Below are 21,075 nucleotides of genomic sequence, written 5' to 3'. Positions count from 1 at the left end.
CAACGGTGTTCAGGCGGCCTGACTGGTGCTGTGAAGCGGGCTGCGATTGTAGGTGCCCCTGCAGCCACATTGTGCCCGGGGGGCCCTGACAGTACGCCTTCCCGGGGTGGGGCTGCCTTCTGCTCCCTGTCTCATGCTGGCTGGCGGGCTGGGACTCATGTAGCAGGCCAGCCGGAGGTGCGGTGACTTTTCCCGGCCAGGGGAAGCCCTGAGCCACGTCCCAGAGTCGTGAACCCGTGGTTCCTGGTTGGAAGACCAGGGTTGTCATAGGTGACTGGGGTGAGGGGTGACTTTCAGAACCTGCCCGCATGGCCCTAAAGACTAGAGGAGGCAGGAAATGGGGTGTGGTGGGGTGCTGGACACAGTGAGGGCTCACAGTGGGAATGGGTTGGTCCCAGTCTGCTCAAGCCAAGGGAGAGAAAAACCCGCTGTGCTTTCCCCACCCGAGGGGACACCGTGGGGACACCGAGGGCGGCCCCAAGCCTGGGCCTCGCTCACCTGCGTTTCCAGAAACCAACAGGCTCTTCTCAAACCAGAAGATCAGAATGCCTTTCTGGCCCGGGGTGATGAGGATGTCAAGGGTCCCGTTGTAGTCAAAGGGCAGCCCCAAACTGCGGTTCAGGGGGTGTTCTGAGTAGCTGAACATAGCCTGAGAGAAAGAGATCGCTGAATCCCGGGGGGTGACAGAAGGAGTCACTGGGTCGAGGGCGTCCGCAAGCTTGGTCACCGGGGCTTCCTTCAAGCCTTATTATCGGGGCCAGTGGTTCTCATTGGGGCGGCCCTGCCCCCAGGGGACACTGGGCGATGTCTGGGACGTGCGGGGCAGTTGGGACTGGGGGAGCACCTGGCGTGGAGTGGACGAGGCGGGGGTTGCTGTTCCACACCCACAGCGCCTGGGATGGCCCCAAACAACTATTCCCGCCACAGGGCACACAGGGCCGAGGCGGAGGAGCCCTGCCCTCTCCCTCTGGGCTGCCAGAGACACAGCGCTCAGGGCAGGATGGATGGCATGCGGCCCCCAGTGCCCCCACCTTGAGGACACGGGGGCCGGGCCCGTCTGCATGACCCACTGGGCCTGTGAGCGCGCATCGGGCCCCACCCAGGCCCCCCGTGTAATACGCCGGCTGGCTCCGGTCCCCTGTCCCCGGGCTGGGCTGCCGGATGGCAGGGGAGCCAACTAAGACAACATGGCAGACACGAAGGAGGTCAGACTTGAATCGCTGACGGGAGGCCAGAGACCGCGCGGAGCTCCCGGCCACCCCTCCCCCATGTTGAGGGCCGTGGGGTCAGGCGAGGGGCTCCCCTCGCTGCAGAGGGAGCCCCAAACCAAAGGCTCCTAAAGTTTCAGGCACTCAGGGGCCGGGGGGAAGGGAAGCCGGGAGCGGAAAACCACTGAGCACTGAGTACTGAGTACTGAGTACCAAGCAGAGAGATGTGCCCTGCTGGTTTCTTCCTTCTCCTTAAGGAGGCTGTGGTCAAGGCACCTCAACAGACTTCAGCTGGACTACAGACAGAGACCTAGGGTCAAGGGCCCACTGGCGAGGAATGCAAATGTGCAGCGAGCAAACCCCCCAGTGTAGACGCCTGCCAGCCAAAGCCTCTGGGATTATGGGTAGGCAGGCCTGAGAAATCGTGCGCCGGTGGTAACCACGTGGACACCACCGCACTCACTCCAGAGCGACGCACGGCCCAGGGAACCTTATGCTAATGAGGGCACTCACGTGGGGACGGGACCACGCACCTGATCAGGGGGTGAGGGGCTTTCAGCCACGGAGGTCAGCCCAAATTCTGGAAGCTTCCTCACAGCAGGGCTCCCCTGAACCACAGAGCTGTACATCCCACTTACAGTATCTGAAATGCCTGGATACTGACTGTACCCAATCTTTTTCTGACTTAATATTTTTTTCTTCAAATGCACTTTCCAGTCTTATTCTACAGGGTATCTGTGATATCTGTTTCATATGCCAAGTTTCTGAATACACATGAAAATAATCTTTAGCCAATAGTTCAACATGAAACATTTAAGACGATCTTTTGCACGGTCAGTGACACATGCACCACACCTTGTATTGTATCCCTAGTGTTCAGCACAGTGCTTAGCACCTCCTGGATACCACTTAAATACTGCCAAGTGCATGACGGAGTGGACAAATGAATGCGGGGGGAGATGGGTGGTGGGTGTGTGAGTGGGTAGGTGGGTAGATGGATGCATAGGTAGGCAAATGGATGGATGAACGGCTGAGTAGGTAGGTGGAGTGGTGGGTGGATGAATGGATGGACAAGTAGGTAAATGGATGGATGGATGGAGGGATGGATGGGTAGGTGGATGGATGGATGGATGGATGGATGGACGGATGGATGGATAAGTAGGTAAATGGATGGATGGATGGATGGATGGAGGGAGGGAGGGATGGATGAGTAGAGGGATAGTGGGATGGATGGATGGGTAGATGGATGAAGGGATGGGTGGATGGATGAAGGGATGGATGGATAAGTAGGCAGGATAGGTGGATGGATGGATGGATGGATGGATGGATGGACGGATGGAAAAGTAGGTAAATGGATGGATGGATGGATGGATGGAGGGATGGATGGATGGGTGGGTGGATGAAGGGATGGATGGATAAGTAGGCAGGATAGGTGGATGGATGGATGGATGGATGGATGGATGGATAGGTAGATGGATACATGGATAGGCAGGTAAATGAAAAGCTAGATGGATTTCAGACATGAAAATCCAAGTGTGTGAGTTTTATCGAAAACCTGGCTTAGGGCAAAGGTCAGTTAAGTCTTTCATCCCCGTCCAAAGCTACTCACCTTCCCTTGGTCAATAAGAAGCAGCCCAACCTGTGACAAGGAGTGAAAATAGAAGACCCCACCCAAAGACCCGGCTAGTTCTGCCTGTGAAACAAACAGAAACATACAACATATAAAGAAATCATTAACATGTGTTTGATTTTAACTCCAGATTACCTAATAAGCTAAAATGAAGGAAAGTCTATTTTGTTCTGGTCTATTTCCCCTCTAGGGAAATGTAGCATGTAGGACAGAAACTTGAATGAAGGCAGCCTTGTTTGGGGGGTGCTGGGGGAAGTGGTGTGACCCAGATTACCAGATGCTTGCTTAAATCATTCCCTCCTGCCTTGGTTCCTCATGCCTGATTTCTGGTTGGTCAGCAAAGTGTCTGGAAGCCAAGTGGAGGCATGAGGTCACCCAAGGGCCCTAACCTAGGGGCAATGGGACAACACAGCTGGCTGGCTCCAGACCTCTCCAGGTAAGAGAGAGAAAGACTATTATTTTATTTAAGCCTCTTAAGTTATTAAGGGGAATTTTCTAATATAGACAGTGCCATGAACTGAATTGTGTCCCCCCACCAAATTCGTATGTTAAAGTCATAACCCCCCGTCTTAGTCCATTTTGGCTGCTAATGGACAGTTTGGCTGCTTAGTGCATTTTGGCCAAAATGCCACGCGGTAGCTTATAAACAACAGAAGTTTATTGCTCACAGTTGTGAAGGCTGCAAATCTGAGGTCAAGGTGCCAGCATGGGTCACGTGAAGGCCCTTCTGGGTTACAGTCTTCTTGCTGTGTCCTCACATGGCAGAAGGAGGCTAGCAAGCTCTCTGTGGTCTCCTCTTTTATAAGGGCACTAATCCCAATCATGGGGACTCCACCCTCATGATCTAAATGCTCCCAAAGGCCCACCTCCTCATACCATCACATAAAGCACTAGAATGCTAGCACATACATTTTGGGGGGAGGGACACAAACATTCAAACCAGCAACCCCGATGGGATAGTCCTTGGAGGTGGGGCCTCGGGTAGGTAATTAGGTTTAGATGAGGTCATAAGAGTAGAGCCCTGATGATGGGGTTAGCTTCCTCGTAAGAAACACTAGAGTGTTCTCTCTTCTCTGTGTGAGGACACAGTAAGAAGGTGGCCATCTGTGAGCCAGGAAGAGAGCCCTCACCAAGGGCTGAATCTGCCAGTGTCTCGATCTTGGACTTTGCAGCCTCTAGAACTAGGAGAAATAAATGTCTGTTGCTTGAGTCACCCAGTCTGTGGGGTCTGTTGTGGTAGCCCAAGCTGACCAAAGCAGGCAGTCAATCCATCCCAACTGGCAGGAGTTGCCCATCAGCTCCCCACCAGACACGCCGAGTCCTTCCCTGCTGGCAGAACCCCAAGGGGATGAATCACGATTGCTTGGAATCTCAGCCCTTCGGGACAAAAATAACAATAACCACACATGCACGCATGCGCGCACACACAGCAGGAAGACTACTGTATTAATAATTGGTGTTTGAGTGAAGGGGACATCGCGGAGAAGAGTAAACATCACCTAGAACTTGACCTTCTCCCCTGGGGAGGGGAGGAGCGCGTTTTTGGTTGTACTTAGGATAGTTGTATTGTGTTGGGCAGAATGACGACCTTGTCAGTGTCTTTATTTGGAGATGAAGTACGGAGATGTGTATGGATGCCCAGCTGACCAGGGGTGGACTCGTGTTGGTTCGTTGTATGTGTCAGCTGGACGGGGCTAAGGAATGCCCAGGGAGCTGGTAAAACATTATCTCTGGGTGTGTCTGTGAGGGTGATTCTGGAAGAGATTAGCATTCAATTCAGTAGACCCAACAAAGAAGGCCACTCTCACCAGTCTGGGTGGGCATCACCCAATCTGTCGGGGGCCTAACGTGGAACAAAGAGGGGGAGGAAGGGTGAATTTTTCTCTCTTCTCGAGCTGGGATGTCCATCTTCTCCTGCCCTTGGACACCAGAGTTTTTGGTTCTTGGGCCTTCAGACGCTGGGAATTGCTGAGTTTTGGTTCTCGGGCCTTTGTCTTCAGACTGAACAGCACAACCGGCCTTCCTGGTTCTCCAGCTCACGGATGGCAGACTGTGGGGGCTTCTCTGCCCGCATAACCATGTGAGCCAATTCCTATTATCGGTCTGTCTGTCTGTCTATCTATCATCTATCATCTACCTATCTATTATCTATCACTTTATCATCTATTATCTATTATCTATCATCTATCTATATTATCTATCACCCAACTATTATCTATCTATCATCTGTTTATTATCTATTATCTATCTATCATCATCTATCTGTCTATATCTAGCTATCTATCATCTATGTATCTATCATCTATCTATATCTATGTATCTATGTATCTATCTATCATCTATTACCTATCACCTGTCTATGGATCTCTCGATCATCTATCATCTATCACCTATCTATTATCTATCATCTATCTATATTATCTATCATCCAACTATTATCTGTCATCTATTATCTCTATCTATCTATCTATCTATCCATCATCTACTACCTATCTACCTTTCGGTGTTTCTAGTGATGACAGTTTTCAGCGAATCACGCATGTTAACCCTGAGTCCTTCTAGGCTTACTTTCGGATGAAAGTGTGTAGTCGGTTGGGTTCTAGGCTCCCTTGGGCCTCCTGGGCAGGGCAGAGAAAGAGCGTTTGGGACACAGAGTTTGTGAGCAGAGTAGACTCTTTCTTCCTTCCTTTGCACATACTTCCCGAGTGTTTGGGGGTGAGGCCATTCTCTGCATCAGAACAAAACCTCCTCATCCCCTGGGCTACCCCAGCAGCCTGTCCACTCAGCTGTTGGGACCCCAGCCCTGCCCTGCACTCCTCTATTGGTTTCCTGGGGCTGCCATGTGCTCGATGGCTTAAACCCACGGAAATTTACCGTCACCTTTGTGGAAGCCAGAAGTCTGGTGTTGGCAGAGCCGGCTCCTGCCGAGGCTGGGGAAGAAGCCACGCCACACCTCTCTTCCAGCTCCTGGTGGTGGCCAGTAACCCTCGGCATCCCTTGGCTTGTAGCCGCACCCCTGCAGGGTCTCCCTGCGTCTTCACATGGCCTCTTCTCCGTGCGGGTCTCCTCGTGTCCTCTCCTTTTCTCACAAGATACCAGGACCCACCCTGGTCCAGTGTGACCGCATCTTGACTAACTAAATCTGCAAAGACCCTGTTGCCAAGTAAGGTTACACTCCGAGGTCTCTGGGGTTCTGGATGAACCTAATTTGGGGAGGGTGGGGCGTATATTCGACCCAGGACAGTTCTCTCGTCTGTATAATTGGGATGATGATGTTACCTGATGGTACGGATCTTTGGATGGGCCTGGGGTTAAGGGCCATAATTATTGTGCAGCCTTTACTGTGGCTTTACCACAGTGTCCTATGACCTAACACCTTTTGTATCCTTTCCTAACTCCCTAGTCTCCCTAGCCAGCTTCTTGGACCTTGAATTTCCCCTACCCTCTCAGCCAGTTGGACTCTTTAAAGAGAGAAAAGCCCTTGGCCACCCAGCGACTGCTGATTACCCCCACCATGCAGGAGGTAAATATCTACTTGTTGATTTTGCTGTTCATGTTCTTACCAAATTGAACATACCTGTCTTTCGTAGGCAAACTTCTGAAATGTGTATCCCCGGGTGTTTGAGAAATACACATGGGTCTGAGATATCTGATCTCCATGCAAATAAGCAAACACGGAATTACTTATATCCTGGAAGAACAGACACATAGAAGTCTCTTTACTTTTTTTCCTAAATTTTTTAAATGTTTGTTTATTTTGAGAAAGAGAGAGAGAGAGAGCAAGCAGGGGAGGGGCAGAGAGAGGGAGAGGATCCCAAGCAGGCTGAGTGCTGTCAGCACAGAGCCCCACACGGGGCTCAGACTTACAAACCCTGAGGTCATGAACTAAGCCGAAATCGAGTCAGACGCTTAACAGACTGAGCCACCCAGGTGCCCCATAAAACAGTCTCTTTAAAAGCAGAGAAAGGGTAGAGCTTGCAACTGACAGACACATACGTTCTAGAGAGTCTAATGCACAGCATAGCGATGGCAGGCAACAATATGTATTACCAATTTCAGAGTTGTTAAAAGACTAGATCTTAATTGTTCTCACCACACACCAAAAAGGGTAATCGTGTGATGGAGGTGTTAGTGAATGCTATGATGGCATTTACTGCCACCTATACGTGTATCAAATCAATACACTGTGCACCTTAAATTGACACATTGTTGTATCTCAATTATATCTCCATGGGGGGGAGAAAAAAGGAGATAGATGTCAGTGATCACACTGCTGGGTGTTTATCCTAGAGATGAAAACTTCTGTGCGTACAAGAATGAAACCTTCATGGCAGCTTTGTTCGTAATAACCCCCAAAATGGAAACAACCAAGTTCACTCCATGGAGTATTACTCAACAATGAAGCAGAGTGGGTTCAATACGAGTTTCCGGAGCATTCTGCCGAGAAGAGCTGGTCCCCAGAGTCACATGTCGTACGATCCCATGTATAGAACACTCTTGGAATGATGAGGTTATAGCGAAGGAGAACAGCTTAGTGTTTGTCAGGGGTTGGGGACAGTGGGGCAGGGATGTATGGAGAGCTTTGGGGTGATGGAACAGCGTAGTATCTTGAGGGTAGTGGCAGTTCTGGGACTTCACACGTGTGACTTCAAACATGGCATAGAACCAGACACACGTGTTATTTCCATGTCGCTTTCCCAGTTTTAGTTTTTAGTATTTTTTTTAACGTTTGTTTATTTTTGAGAGAGACGGAGACAGAAGACAGAGCATGAATGGCGGAAGGGCAGGGAGAAAGAGGGAGACACAGAATCTGAAGCATGACTCTGGGCTCTGAGCTGTCAGCACAGAGCCTGATGTGGGGCTCCAACCCACGAACTGTGAGATCATGACCTGCGCTGAAATTGGATGCTTAACTGACTGAGCCCCCCAGAGGCCCCCTCAGGGGCCCCCCAAGTTTTAGTTTTATACTGTAGTTACATAAGATGGAACCATTGGAAGAACCATTGGTAAAGGGGGCACGGGACTTCTTGTAGGGTCTGTAATTATTTCAAAATAGCAAGTTTAAAAAAGGAAGAAACTTATTTAAAAAAGAGAGAGAGAGAGAGAGAGAGAGAGTGAGTAGGGGGCACCTGGGCGGCTCAGTCTGTTGAGCATCCGACTCTTGATGTCGGCTCAGGTCATGATCTTGTGGTTCACGAGATCAAGCCCCACATTGGGCTCTCCTCACAGTTGGGATCCAGGTTGGGATTCTTTCTCGGCTGCTCTCTCTCTCTCTCTGCCCTGCTCTCACTTGTGCACACACTTTCCCTCTCAAAATAAATAAATAAACATTAAAAAAAAAGGGGGGGAACAAAGGTGGATATATTCCTGCCAGCCAGGGGATCCCTCTCCTGAACCGGGCAGAAGAGACATTGCCCAAGCCCATCCTGGGACCTGATGTGCCAGCTCTCATGGCTTACTCTGTCCTTATTTTCATTCTTAATTATCTGTGTTCAAAGCACTGTAAAAATGGACAGGCTACACACTGTATACTCACCACACAAAAGGGATGTCCGCTGTAACAACAATTGTCACCAGAAATATGTGAAACAGGGTGTTCTATACCTAAAAGGAAAAGAGCATTAAAAAAAACAAAAAAAACAAAAACATGAGTTTGTGGGGCGTCTGGCTGGCTGTTGTAAGAGCATGCGACTCTTGGTCTTGGGTTGTGGGTTCGAGCCCCATGTTGGGCATGGAGACGACTTAGAAAGAAATATAAATCATAAAAAACACGAGTTCCCTAATTTCCAGGGAAAAGGGTAGAGCGGGGTTTCTCAGCCTTGACCCTACTGACACTTGGGGCCAGATCGTTCTCGGTTGTGGGCAGTATCTCCAGACAATGGCAAGTGTCACCCGAGGGACACAGCCGTCAGAGCTGAGAACCACTGGCTTTGCAGGAACTCTTAGGACCCTGCCAAAATGGCAGGAAAGGCTCCTTTCTCTTGGTGAGGCATTCATTGATTCTATTTTAATTATTTTAAATGTTTATTTTTGTTTTTTGTTTTTTTTTATTAAAAAAATTTTTTTTTTAACATTTATTTATTTTTGAGACAGAGAGAGACAGAGCATGAACGGGGGAGGGTCAGAGAGAGGGAGACACAGAATCGGAAACAGGCTCCAGGCTCTGAGCCATCAGCCCAGAGCCCGACGCGTGGCTCGAACTCACTGACCGTGAGATCATGACCTGAGCCGAAGTCGGCCGCTTAACCGACTGAGCCACCCAGGCGCCCCTAAATGTTTATTTTTGAGAGGCAGACAGAGAGAGACAGAGTACAAGCTGGGGAGGGGCAGGGAGAGGGAGACACAGAATCCGAAGCAGGCTCCAGGCTCTGAGCTGTCAGCACAGAGCCCGACGACGCGGGGCTCGAACTCATGAACCGTGAGATCCTGACGAGCAGAAGCCGGACGCTTAACCGACTGAGCCACCCCAGGCGCCCCTTGTGGATTCTATTTTAAAAGCAGAAGCTTCAGCTCCTAGGAAAATATACACGTGGCCAACAAGACATGAAAAGGTGCCCTCGACATCCCTGATCATTAGGGAAATGCAAAGCAAGACCACGGTGAGATAGCACGCACACGCATCAGGATGGTTATTATCGAAGACACAGCAAACGAGCGTTGGCGAGGGTGGGGAGTGACTGGAACCCTTGTGCACCGTTGGTGAGAATGTAAGCTGGTGCCTGTGGCGTGGAAAACAGGGTGACGGTGCCTCAAAAAAATTGCAAATAGAGTTCTGGAAATCCCACTTCTGGGTCTATGCCCAGAGGAACTGAAGGCAGAGACACAAAGAGATATTTGCACACGCATCCCCATGCTTCATGGCAGGATTATTCACAATAACTGAAACATGGAGAAAGCAACCCAAGGGTCCAGCGGCAGATGAATGGGTGAACAGAAACGTCACGTATACACGCAGCGGAATATTAATCGGCCTTAAAAAGGCAGGACATTCTGGGGCACCAGGGTGGTTCAGTCCATTATGCATCTGACTTCAGCTCAGGTCATGATCTCACAGTTTGTGAGTTTAAGCCCCGCACTGGGCTCTGTGCTGACTGTGCAGAGCCTGCTTGGGATTCTCTCTGCCCCTCCCACACTCATACCTTCTTTCTCTCTCTCAAAATAAATAAATAAACTTAAAAAAGAGAGATAGAACATTCTGGCACCTATTATAATATGGATGAGCCTTGGGGACATGATGCTCAGTAGAATAAGCCAGACACGAAAGGATAAATCCTGTATGAGTTCACTTATATGATCCCAGGGGAGTCTCGTCCACAGAGACAGAAGGTAGGTGGTGGGAGCCAGGGTGGGGAGTTAGCCCTTTGGATGCTATTAAAGAAAGTTATGAAGAAAAGGGGAAGGACGGAGAGCAGACTTACTTATGTTACGAGGAACCCTTATGGTTCCTTCAATAAATTAAAACATGGAGTTTCCACATGGCCCGGCACCTGCTCTCCTCGGTTATATTACCCCAGGGAACTGAAAACCTACATCCACACACAAACTCACACACAAAGGTGCATCGTAGCACTATTCGCGAATACCCAAGAGAACAAAACCAACCGAACGTCCACCGGCTGATGAACGGATAAACAAAAGTGGTTCATCCACACGGGGGAACATTATTCAGCCTTAAAAAGGAGAGAGGCAGTGACACCCGCTAAAACGGGGAGGAACCTCGAACACACGACGCTGGGGGAAGGAGCCAGATACAAAAAAGCCACAAGGGGTGTGAGTCCATGTGTGTGAAACGTCCAGCACAGGCTCATCCACAGACAGGAAGGGGGACCGTGACTGCCAGGGGCTGGGACTGGGGCTGGGGGGGAGGTGCCAGCTAATGGGGGAGTGTCTCTTCTGGGGGTGACGGAATGTTCTGGAACTAGACAGAGGTGATGGTTGTGCAACATTGCGAATGTTCTAAATGCCTGAGTACTTTGTACACTTTAAGATGGTTGGAAATGGCCAGTTTTTATGTGAATTTTATGCTTCCCTCCCCCGCACCACCTCCCGCCAAAGGAGAAAGAGGCATGAAGCTAAAATTGAAAAGAACCGAACCGAAGGTCAAAGGTCGGCAAGAGGAGGTGGGGGGCTGCAGAGCTAGAGGGAGCCAGCCTGGGAGAGTTGGGAGGGAGGAAGCGGGGAGGGCCAGGAGGCAGTTTGGCTGCGGGCAGTGAGTGCTGTAAAGAATGGATGGGCTCATGTTCTGGAGGCAGCTCTGTATTTGGTTTGGATGTGAAAATCGATGGGCCCAAGGCTGGTCAGAGCAGTTTCTGTGGCCTGGAACTACCGTCGGGTTCGCAGCCCCACTCGGGGTTACGTACAGTCCACACCGCGCCTGCGCACGGCCCCCACGTACCCGGGATCCGTGTATTCGGTCACCTTGTTCTCGGAGGTCACCCTGGAACTCGCTCGAGAAAAGTCAGACAGAGGCCAAGCCAAGGTGTGGCTCTTCTGCTGTGCTTCTCGGTCCCTCTCAGGGCTGCAGGCCCCTCGCCGGCCAGGGCTCAGCAAACACCTGGCAGGTACCACACTGGCTGGGCCAGGTTCCGTCTCGTGGGGCCCACAATCTTTTGCCAAACTAACGCAAGTGAAGCAAAAGATGAACGAGTTTCCAGATGGCGATCTACCAGCCCGGTGGCTCTGGACTCGGTGATGTCTGGGGACATTTGGGGCGTCAGGATGCATCGGTGGAGGGGCGCTCCTGACATGGGCTGGGTGGGGCCAGGGATGCCCTACACCCCACAGTGCCCAGGGTGCCAGCCCCCCTCCCCCCAGAGAATGACCTGGCCCTAAATGTCAGCAGCAGTAGGGTTGAGAAACCTTGATGGACCTCTTTCTTTCTCATCTCAATGGGTACCCAACCATCCTTCTTTTCCAAAGAATAGTACCTTCCTTGTCTTCGTTCTCGACCTCGCCGCCTTGCATGCTACGGGATGGTTCTCTCCTTTCTCTCTCTTCATATGGCTTACCTTCTCTCCTGTTCTCTGTCCCTAACATGCAGTAGGTGGGACTGAAGATTCCCATCACCCAGGCTTGTCACCAAGTGCGTACAAGCCATTCTCGGCCCTCCTCCATCCTTCCTGACATCCACTCCCACGCAGTTCCCGTTGATGTCCCTCATTGACTCCAACCAGTCAGAGCAGGATTTTGTGGCTCGTGACCACGATCCTGGACAGAAACACTAGGTTCCCACCGTGTAACCAATTTTCATTTGAATTTTAAAGAACAAGGTGATGTCCAGGGGCTGACATCCAAGGAGCAGCACTGTTTGTATTTCCAAAATCAACAACCTGTTCTCGGATGATCGCCAACAAAATTTTTTTGAAAGCCACACATATACCTATAGATGCGTTCCAGGAATTGGCTTCGTAATCATAAACATAGACTTTTTGATCCACTACTAACAGCAACACCGAGCCAGCGATGTGTGCCGATGTTACTTCCGGTATGCCGACCTAAAAATAACGACACATAGGAGATCCGTGAGTGCATCTTTTGAGAGGATTCGGGAAGTGAGACATCTAGATGCGCATTTAAGAGACATGCATGCTATAGCAAGAGCTGTGTGGTTCCTAGGTGCTGGGAACAGTACATCCTGGGGTCGGGGCCAAAACTGGGCGGTTGGAGTTGGTGTTCGGTGCCCTCGGATACCTGAATTCTCTCTAATCCCCTTCTTCCTTACCAAAACTTTCTCTGAGGGTAAAGCCTAAAGAGTAAGTAACAAACGATGAACATAAATGATAAACATGTCGCTTATAAGAGAAATATTGGCATTTTAATTGATGGCAAAACCTTCTTCGGCTAGGGGCCAGTGGTAGAATTTCTCAGGGTAGTTACTGAGAGGGTAAAGGTTTTTCTGTCTTGGTTTAGGACAATTAAGGGAGGGCCCAAGATTACTGTATGTAATCTATCCTTAACTCACACACTTCCCACAATTCTCTTCAGAATTGTCTCTTTTTTTCAGGAAAAAGAATAGAATAGAATAGAATAGAATAAATAGAATAGAATAGAATAGAATAGAATAGAATAGAATAATCAACCCTTCCTCTGGCTTAGAAATTGCTCTTAATGTCTTTCAAGAGGTACATTGTAATATAAGCCCCCAGGCTTACAAAAACAGACTAGTGTGATATTTCCAAACTGTATCTCCCCCCTCCCGCCACCCCCCAAGAGTTACTTATGTTGGGAATCTTTCAGATGGTTAAGTAAGATAACTACCTTTATTGATGTAGGGAGGGAAAGTGGAAGGAGACTACTTTTGAAATTATCTCTTGTGAAAAAAATTTGTCTTCTGAAATAGACAATAAAAGAGTTAAATTAGGACAATTTCATACAAGAAAAGAAGAGAGACAAAGATAGGCACTCTAAAAATGTTCTGTTGAAGCAAAATACCCCCCCCCCTTTTTTTTTTTAACAAGGAACCATTTAAGTTCTATCTTATCTATCTATCTATCTATCTATCTATCTGTTTTTGCATGAGTAAACTTCTATAGACCGGATATTTGCATTCTTGAAATAACATTATTTTAAAAGTGTGACCATGTCAAATATAAAATTATATATATGGGGCGCCTGGGTGGCGCAGTCGGTTGGGCATCCGACTTCAGCCAGGTCACGATCTCGCGGTCCGTGAGTTCGAGCCCCACGTCAGGCTCTGGGCTGATGGCTCGGAGCCTGGAGCCTGTTTCCGATTCTGTGTCTCCCTCTCTCTCTGCCCCTCCCCCGTTCATGCTCTGTCTCTCTCTGTCCCAAAAAAAATAAATAAACGTTGAAAAAAAAATTTAAAAAAAATGACATATTTTATATATGTGACACTTGCCTTACCCAGGATGAACTTCAGTTTTGCCATTTATATGATTCTAATCCCACTGAAGTAAAAGGTTTCAGACTAGGAATGTGTGTGTATGAAAGAAACAATGTGTTCCCTCAGGCAGGAAAACTTTTAAGTGAAAATTCATCAGGGTGCCTCGGTGGCTCAGTCGGTTAAGCATCAGACTCTTGATTTTGGTTTATTTAGGTCATGATCTCACAGTTTGTGGGTTTGAGCCCCGCATCGAGGTCTGCGCTGACAGTGCAAAGCCTGTTTGGAATTCTCTCTCTCTCCCTCTATCTGTGCTCCTCCTCTGCACTCTCTCTCTCTCTCAAAATAAATAAACTAAAAAAGAAAGAAAGAAAGAAGTGAAAGGCCATCCATGAACATGGTATATTGCTTCCTTATCCAGAGCTCTTTCTCCTGCCCCCTCCAGGAGAGTTTTATGGTTTTAGGCAGAAAGGAATTGCTGACTTGATTCTTATGTGTTTTAAAGTTTTTGTTGTCACTGGGAATGATGCTTTTCATAACTGCTTTTTTTGAGTGTTCATGGCTAGTTTACGAGAGAGGTGTTGATTTTTTTTTTAATGTTTATTTTTTGAGATAAAGAGAAAGTGAGTGCACAGGCTCACATGTGAACAGGGGAGGGGCAGAGAGAGAGGGAGAGAGAAATCCCAAGCAGGCTTGGTGCTGACAGAACAGAGCCTGACACGGGGCTTGAAACCCACAAACCGTGAAATCACGACCTGAGCTGAAACCAAGAGTCAGATGCTCAACCGATGCAGCCACGCAGGTGCCCTGAGAGGTGTTGATGTTTTTAATATCTGTGTTGTATTTGGCCATCCTGCTGTACTCAGTTAGTGCTGCTGGTTAGTTCTTTGGATTTGGCAAAATGTTGTCTCTTTCTAATGTGTTTTGTATTTCACGTTTTTCTCTTGTCATAGTGCATTGGCTGGTACCTCCAATACATAGTTGAATGAGAGTGATAGGATTCTCTGTTATTTTTACCTTTATATTGTTTCTTTTACAGGGTTAGATACTTTCAGCAAGTATCCAGCTGACATCAAAACCAATAAAACACTGGGGGAGAAAAGAACATCATGGATTGTTGGGTGGAGCCACCCCCAAGACTCTTCCTCCTCTGAGCCACTAGATTCCATGTCCTGTTCTCCTAACCCTGTCTCCCTCCAGTGCTGCCTCCCAGGTCTCTCTCTGGACCACAGCCTCAGCCCCTCACTTGTGTCCTTCTGCTGTCTCCCCTCTCAGCTTCCTGTTCTCCACCCAAAGGTCTCAGGAAGCATATGCTCTAGGAACATCAACAAGTTATAATTTTAGGTTAACTGGCAAGGAACGGGATCGTCGTGTATGAGAACATGTGCTGACCACTTTGACAGATTCTGCCAAATTGTCCCCCACAGGAGGGGGACCCACTTTGGCCTCATCCACGTTTGCCCTCATCCTCACCAGCACTATAGGCAAAACGTGACATTCCATAATTTTATTAAACATTAGAATGTCTCATGGGGCGCCTGGGTGGCTCAGTCGGTTGAGCATCTGACTTCGGCTTGGGTCATGATCTCACGGCTTGTGGCTTCGAGCCCCGTGTCGGGCTCTGTGCTGACAGCTCAGATTCTGTGTATCCCTCTCTCTCTGCCCCTCCCCGGCTCTGTCTCTCTGTCTCTCGAAAGTAAGTAAACATTAAAAAAAAAAAAAATTTGAATTTCACATCAGTTCACATCACAAAATACGATTCTACTTTTGATTTTTTTTCCAATCATATAAAAATGTAAAGACGATTCTTATCTTGCCAGCCCGGCAAAATCAGATGGCAGGCTGAATGTGCCAGGGAGGCCACAGTTTGTGACTCCTGCTCTAAAGCAGACATGATGATGGAAAGCTGTCCGACACGGTTGCCACCAGCTACACTGAGTGCTTGAAATGTGGTTATAGTTTGTGGCTTTTTCACTGTATTTAGTTTTAATTAATTAAATTTTTTGTTTAAATTTTTTAATGGCAGTACAATACACACAATATAAAATCTGTATTTCAAACTTATTTTAATGGTGATAAAATATACATAAAATAGACCATTATCATCATTTCTTTAGGGTGCAGTTTGGTGGCACCGAGCACAGTCACACTGTCGTGCAGCCGCCCCCGCCATCCGTCTCCAGAACCTTCCATCTCCCCAGACTGAGACTCTGTCCCCATGAAGCACTGATTCCCCGCCCCTGCCCCACCCCTGGCTCCCACCATCCACTCTCTGTCTCTGCGGACGGGACTCCTCTAGGGACCCCTCACGAGTGGGGTCACGCAGGATGTGTCTTTCTGTGTCTGGCTTCTGTCACTGTGCACAGTGACCCCAGGGTCCATCCACACGGTGGCAGGATGTCCTTCCCTTTTTTATTTTTATTTCTTATTTGAGAGCGAGTGAGAGAGTGCGCATGAGCTGGAGAAAGGGCCGGAGGGAGAGAGAGAGAATCCTAAACAGGCTCCACGCTCAGTGTGGAGCCCGATGCAGGGGACTGAATCCACAACCCAGGGATCATGACCTGAGCTGAAGTCAAGAGTCGGGGGCTCAACCCACTGAGCCACCTGGGTGCCCCAGAATGTCCTTCCTTTTTAAAAAAATTTTTTTTTCAACATTTATTTATTTTTGGGACACAGAGAGACAGAGCATGAACGGGGGAGGGACAGAGAGAGAGGGACACACAGGATCGGAAACAGGCTCCAGGCTCCGAGCCATCAGCCCAGAGCCCGACGCGGGGCTCGAACTCACGCGAGATCACTCGAGATCTCGCGAGATCGTGAACTCACGGACCGCGAGATCGTGACCTGGCTGAAGTCGGACGCTCAACCGACTGCGCCACCCAGGCGCCCCCTGTCCTTCCTTTTTAAAGCTGAATAACGTTCCAGTGTGTGGGTGCCTCACCCTGTGTTTATCCATTCAGCTGCTGATGGAAACTTTAGATAGCCACGAGTGGCAGATCAACTTTAAAGGAAGGACAGAATTCACATCTTATCAGGAGTAGCTGAGTCCTCACTTGGCCCAGGTCCTGGCCCCATCCCTCCCCCCTCCCGTGGCCATCCCCTCGGCCAGGCCTTCCCACCAGCGGTCATGTCCAGACTCTGCCTCCCTCACCACGCAGCCTCTCTCTCTCTGGTGACCTTTCTTCTCTCTTCGGTCTGTCTTGGCTTCCGGAGAGAGTGCCATCAACCTTGGACCTCTGTGTCCTTGCTTCCTCTCCCATCTGCCCCGCTGCTGTGTTGGCTGTTTTCCCCACCCACGTGCCCTGCCTTCTCCGTGACATCCCTCTCCTCCTTGGCTGCTGCCTTCCTCAGCCTCTAGGTCTCCTGCTTTCCGACCGCCCTTTCTCTTCTCCCAGCGGATTCACCAGAACCTCTGGCTGCTGGACCTGTGACCCCCGAGTGACTACGCCGTCACGGTGTTGCCACTGCTTTGCGTGCTCGGGCCCCCGTGACGACTAATCATATCAAGGATCCCTGACAGGAGGCACCGCAGTGTTGTCATTATTTTAGTTTATCTGCCGGTGTTTTCCTCTCTCTTCCTTTGGCCCCTACACCAACTCTGAGCTCCCTACAGACCAGTAACCAGCAACACAGGACGGAGAGCCATCTTCCGTAACGTTTGTTGAATGAATGGATGAATGAATGAGGGCAGATCTCACGTTTTAATGGAAAGGACGGTAACGGGACATAAAACGGTCACTTACCCTAGATACAGGGCTATGTTTTTCTTGCAAGGATGTTTAATCAAGCGTGGTGTCCCCGATGAAAAATACAGACGGTCCTAGAGAGACAGTCACACAAATCTGAAGATCAGTAATAAGCACCCGATGAAAAGCAACTTCCAAATATAAAACATTGAAAGTGTAAAGGCGGAATTGAGGTAGGTGGATGTAATTTTCCTGTTTTTATATCACTCTGGTTACGTCAGATGTCATGCGGTGGGGGAGGGGAAGCTGGGTGAAGGGTACTACCTGAGACATCTCTGTGCTCTATTTGCAACTTGCCGTGAATCTATAATTAGGTCAAGATAAAGTTAAAAGAGATTCACAGGCTCATGATTCATATCTCATTCCTTATGTAGGTTACCGCTTACTTAAATACATACGATCAGTTATTCGACAGAGAGGTCAGAGGACGAGGAATTATAAAGCTAACAAGGTAGAAAGCAGGCACTTGGAGAGGATTTAGAAATGCAGACGTCGCTTCTGAAATAATGCCATGTCAGGCGGAAACGCACTTTAGCTGATGAACTAATTCTTTGTGCATCGTAGGGCACAGAGGGTGAAAAAAAGGCGCCCTCTTGCACCGCGTTATTTAAGCAAAGTAAGAGTCTGCTTCCTGTTACTCCAGAGTTCAAATTAAATGAAACTGGAGAAACACTCAGGTGATCTGAGTTCTAAACCCACTTCCCCCTCCTGGCTTTCTTCATGTTACTTGGTCTCTTTCAACTCGTTTTTTAGTGAAACGGGAAAGATGAATCTCTACTTCAAAGCGCAGGGGTGGGGATCAGATCGTGTTCTATGCCTGGCACAACACTGACACCCAAGAAACACTAGGAAGTGTTAGTTCTGGAAGTGAAAAGTGAGACTGAAGTGTGGGAGCCACATACCCCTTGAATTTGCTGACTCACATGAAACACCTTTCCTGTCCTCACCGTGTGAATACTAGAGGTAAGTGACAAGAGAGGCCATCCGTCATTTTTATTTGGCATGACTCCTACCAAGGTACCTCTTGGCTAACTCTAAAGCACCTGTTCCTGATGCTTTAGGGTCACGGGAGCCCCTGGGAAATCTGGTGCAACCGTGGGCCTTTCTCTCCCACAGACATAGGTATACACAAAAATGGGGACGTAATTCCCAAGAGCTCATAAAGGCGCATTCGCAGACCCCATATTAGGAACTCCTACTCCCAGGTTTTTGGGGTTTTTTTTTGGCTGTGGCCAGGGGCAGGGAGATGGTGCTGGTGGCTGGAAAATGCTGGTACAGCATCTTGACGTGTGCCAAAACCACCTGGAGGCTTGATAAACCACAGACTGCTGGGCCCCACCTCCGATTCAGTAGATCCAGGGAATTCTAACAAATTCCCAGGTGATGCTGATGCTGCTGGTCGAGGACCACACTTGGAGAACCAGGGTGACGAAATGGGACAATTGGATAGAACCCGTCTTTTCAAGTGTGGAGACAAATCCCACCGGTAAAACTTGCTGGAGACCTCTACTTTTCACTTGGTGGTTTTGTGTCTTTAGGTAAGTGTGTCTTTAATTTTGCTGGGTCCGTTTTCACATCTATAAAACAAGGTGGGGGCTCTGGGGTGGCTCAGTCGGTTAAGTCTCCAACTTTGGCTCAGGTCATGACCTTGCGGTTCATGCGTTCGAGTCCCGCATCGGGCTCTGTGCTGACTGCTCAGAGCCTGGAGCCTGCTTTGACTTCTGGGTCTCCCTCCTCTCTGCCCCTCCCTGCTTGCACTGTCTCTCCCTCTCTCCAAAATAAATATTTAAAAACAATCTTAAAAAAAATTATTAGAACGTTAAGGAATTATTAGAACGTTAAGCCCATGGACTTTGTTGTAAAGGTCAAGTTAGGCCACGCACCAGAAGCTCACATCTACTATTCCATGGGCAGACAGGGCCCTGCCGAACAGCTTACTCCAGGCAGGGTTGGCCGGAGGGCAGGAACTCGGCTTTAGCATCTGACTAGCTCCGTGGCACCCTGTAAACAGTATTCACTGATCTGCTATTTACCAAAATCTAAACATGTTCTGAGTAAGGAGTGAGATAAATACTCCATACCCTCATGGAGCTGATATTCTACTGACAGCAGTAGACAAAAAATTTGTCAAAACAGTAACAGAAGTTAGTGATTGATAGCAAAAACCGGTGGGGGGGGGGGGCGCTTTAAATAAGATGTGCTGGGTGCCCCCGGGTAGCTCAGGCAGCTAAGCGTCCAACTTCCCCTCCGGTCATGATCTCACAGTTCAGGAGTTCCAGCCCCATGTTGGGCTCTGTGTTGATAGCTCATAGCCTGGAGCCTGCTTCAGATTCGGTGTCTCCCTCTCTCTCTGCCCCTCCCTTGCTCATCCTCTGTGTGTGTCTCAAAAATAAATAAACATTAAAAAAAAAAAAAAGAGGTGCTATTTAAGTCAGGATCAGAATGAGGAACCAGTCATGGAAGCAAAAGTGTGCCAGGCAGAACCAGTAGCAAACACCAACTCCCCTGTCCCCAAGGCTGGACGGAGTTTGACTTGAGATGACTGGAGCACTGATTCGCGGGTGGGCAGGGGCCACATCAGTGGTTCTCAAATTTGCAGGGGACGCTTGGCAGTAGCTGGAGACATTTTTGGTTGTTTGTCAAGCCTGGGGAAGGAAGCGCTCGCTACCGGCGGTGGTGGGTGGGGGCCAGGGATGCTGCTCAACATCTTACAATGTACAGGACGGCCCCCAAATGTCAGCAGCGCTGCTGTCGAGGAAAGCCTGGGCCAGATCATGCGGGAAAACGCTGGCCGCGCAAGGAACTTGGGCTTTATCCTGGGTGCCACAGAATCGGGGCAGGGGAAAGACGAGATCAGACTCGTTTACAATTCCCTCCTGCGGCCAGAGCGGGCGAGGGAAAGCAGCGCATGGCCTGGGGCGGTGGCGGCGGACGTGGCCCGAAGGGGTGGGAATCGGGCCCAAGCTTCGATGCGGCAGGGGAGGGACTTGGTGAAGGGCTGCAGTTGGGGAGAAAGAAGGGGCAACACCAAGTTCGATTCCTAGAACCAGAAACTGGGAAGCCTCCGCTCCAGGACAAGCCGGCCCTCTCCCCGACCCTGGGCAACACCCCTCCCCGGGGAGGGCAGCCCCACCGGCACAGCTGCCGAGCTCCGGCCACCAAGCAGAGCCGCAAGGTCGCCGCCGCCACCAACATCAACACCAGCATCTCGTATCAAGAACCGCCGGCGCGAAGGCACCTCAACCGCCGCTGCGTGTCGCCTCACGGTTTGGGCTGGCGCCGACTGGAGCCTGCGCCTGCGCACTCGGCCGCCAGCGCAGGCGCACCTCGTCTCCCAGGGAACGCGGAGCCGCCCACCTCAACCGCCCCCCGTGGACGTGAGCGCCCTGGCGCTCACGTTCTTTCCAGTTGGAGCGTGCGTTCGTCGTCCCCTGAACTCAGCACCGGGGCCCCCGCACACAGCCGCGCATGAGCAGGCTGGTGTAAGCATGCGCACAGCGTTCCCCGGGAAGCCCGAATCTGCCCACCGGGACGCGCTCCGCAGCCTGAGCGCCTGTCGCCCGTGCGCCAAAACCCAAGTGTATACACGGGGCTGCCTACAAGTTCTTACAGGTGCGCTTGCAGCACCAGTGGCTCCAGGGGCCCTGGAGC

General features: G+C 49.8%; 1 protein-coding gene across 3 annotated transcripts in view; it reads right to left on the bottom strand.

The window, feature by feature from the left end:
• The window catches only part of CATSPERD (cation channel sperm associated auxiliary subunit delta), a 44,090-nt gene extending 23,445 nt beyond the window's left edge, over window positions 1-20,645 (bottom strand). For 2 of the 3 annotated variants that reach the window (XM_047844394.1, XM_047844408.1), the window contains exons 1-9: window positions 20,558-20,645; window positions 18,327-18,381; window positions 17,422-17,498; window positions 13,096-13,168; window positions 12,218-12,332; window positions 8,375-8,442; window positions 6,416-6,529; window positions 2,818-2,901; window positions 499-649 (exon numbers count right to left, since the gene is read on the bottom strand). In XM_047844394.1, coding sequence (XP_047700350.1) covers window positions 499-649; window positions 2,818-2,901; window positions 6,416-6,529; window positions 8,375-8,442; window positions 12,218-12,332; window positions 13,096-13,168; window positions 17,422-17,498; window positions 18,327-18,381; window positions 20,558-20,631 — 811 coding nt within the window. In that variant the 5' untranslated portion in view covers window positions 20,632-20,645. The remainder of the gene's footprint in view (window positions 1-498; window positions 650-2,817; window positions 2,902-6,415; window positions 6,530-8,374; window positions 8,443-12,217; window positions 12,333-13,095; window positions 13,169-17,421; window positions 17,499-18,326; window positions 18,382-20,557) is intronic. The other variant, XM_047844401.1, reaches the window with a different exon arrangement.
• Window positions 20,646-21,075: the final 430 nt, after the last annotated feature.

The sequence above is a fragment of the Prionailurus viverrinus genome, chromosome A2 (genome assembly GCF_022837055.1).
Source record: "Prionailurus viverrinus isolate Anna chromosome A2, UM_Priviv_1.0, whole genome shotgun sequence".
Classification (NCBI taxonomy): domain Eukaryota; kingdom Metazoa; phylum Chordata; class Mammalia; order Carnivora; family Felidae; genus Prionailurus; species Prionailurus viverrinus.
The sequence above is the reverse complement of the archived record's forward strand: the minus strand, read 5'-3'. Positions and strand labels throughout refer to the sequence as shown.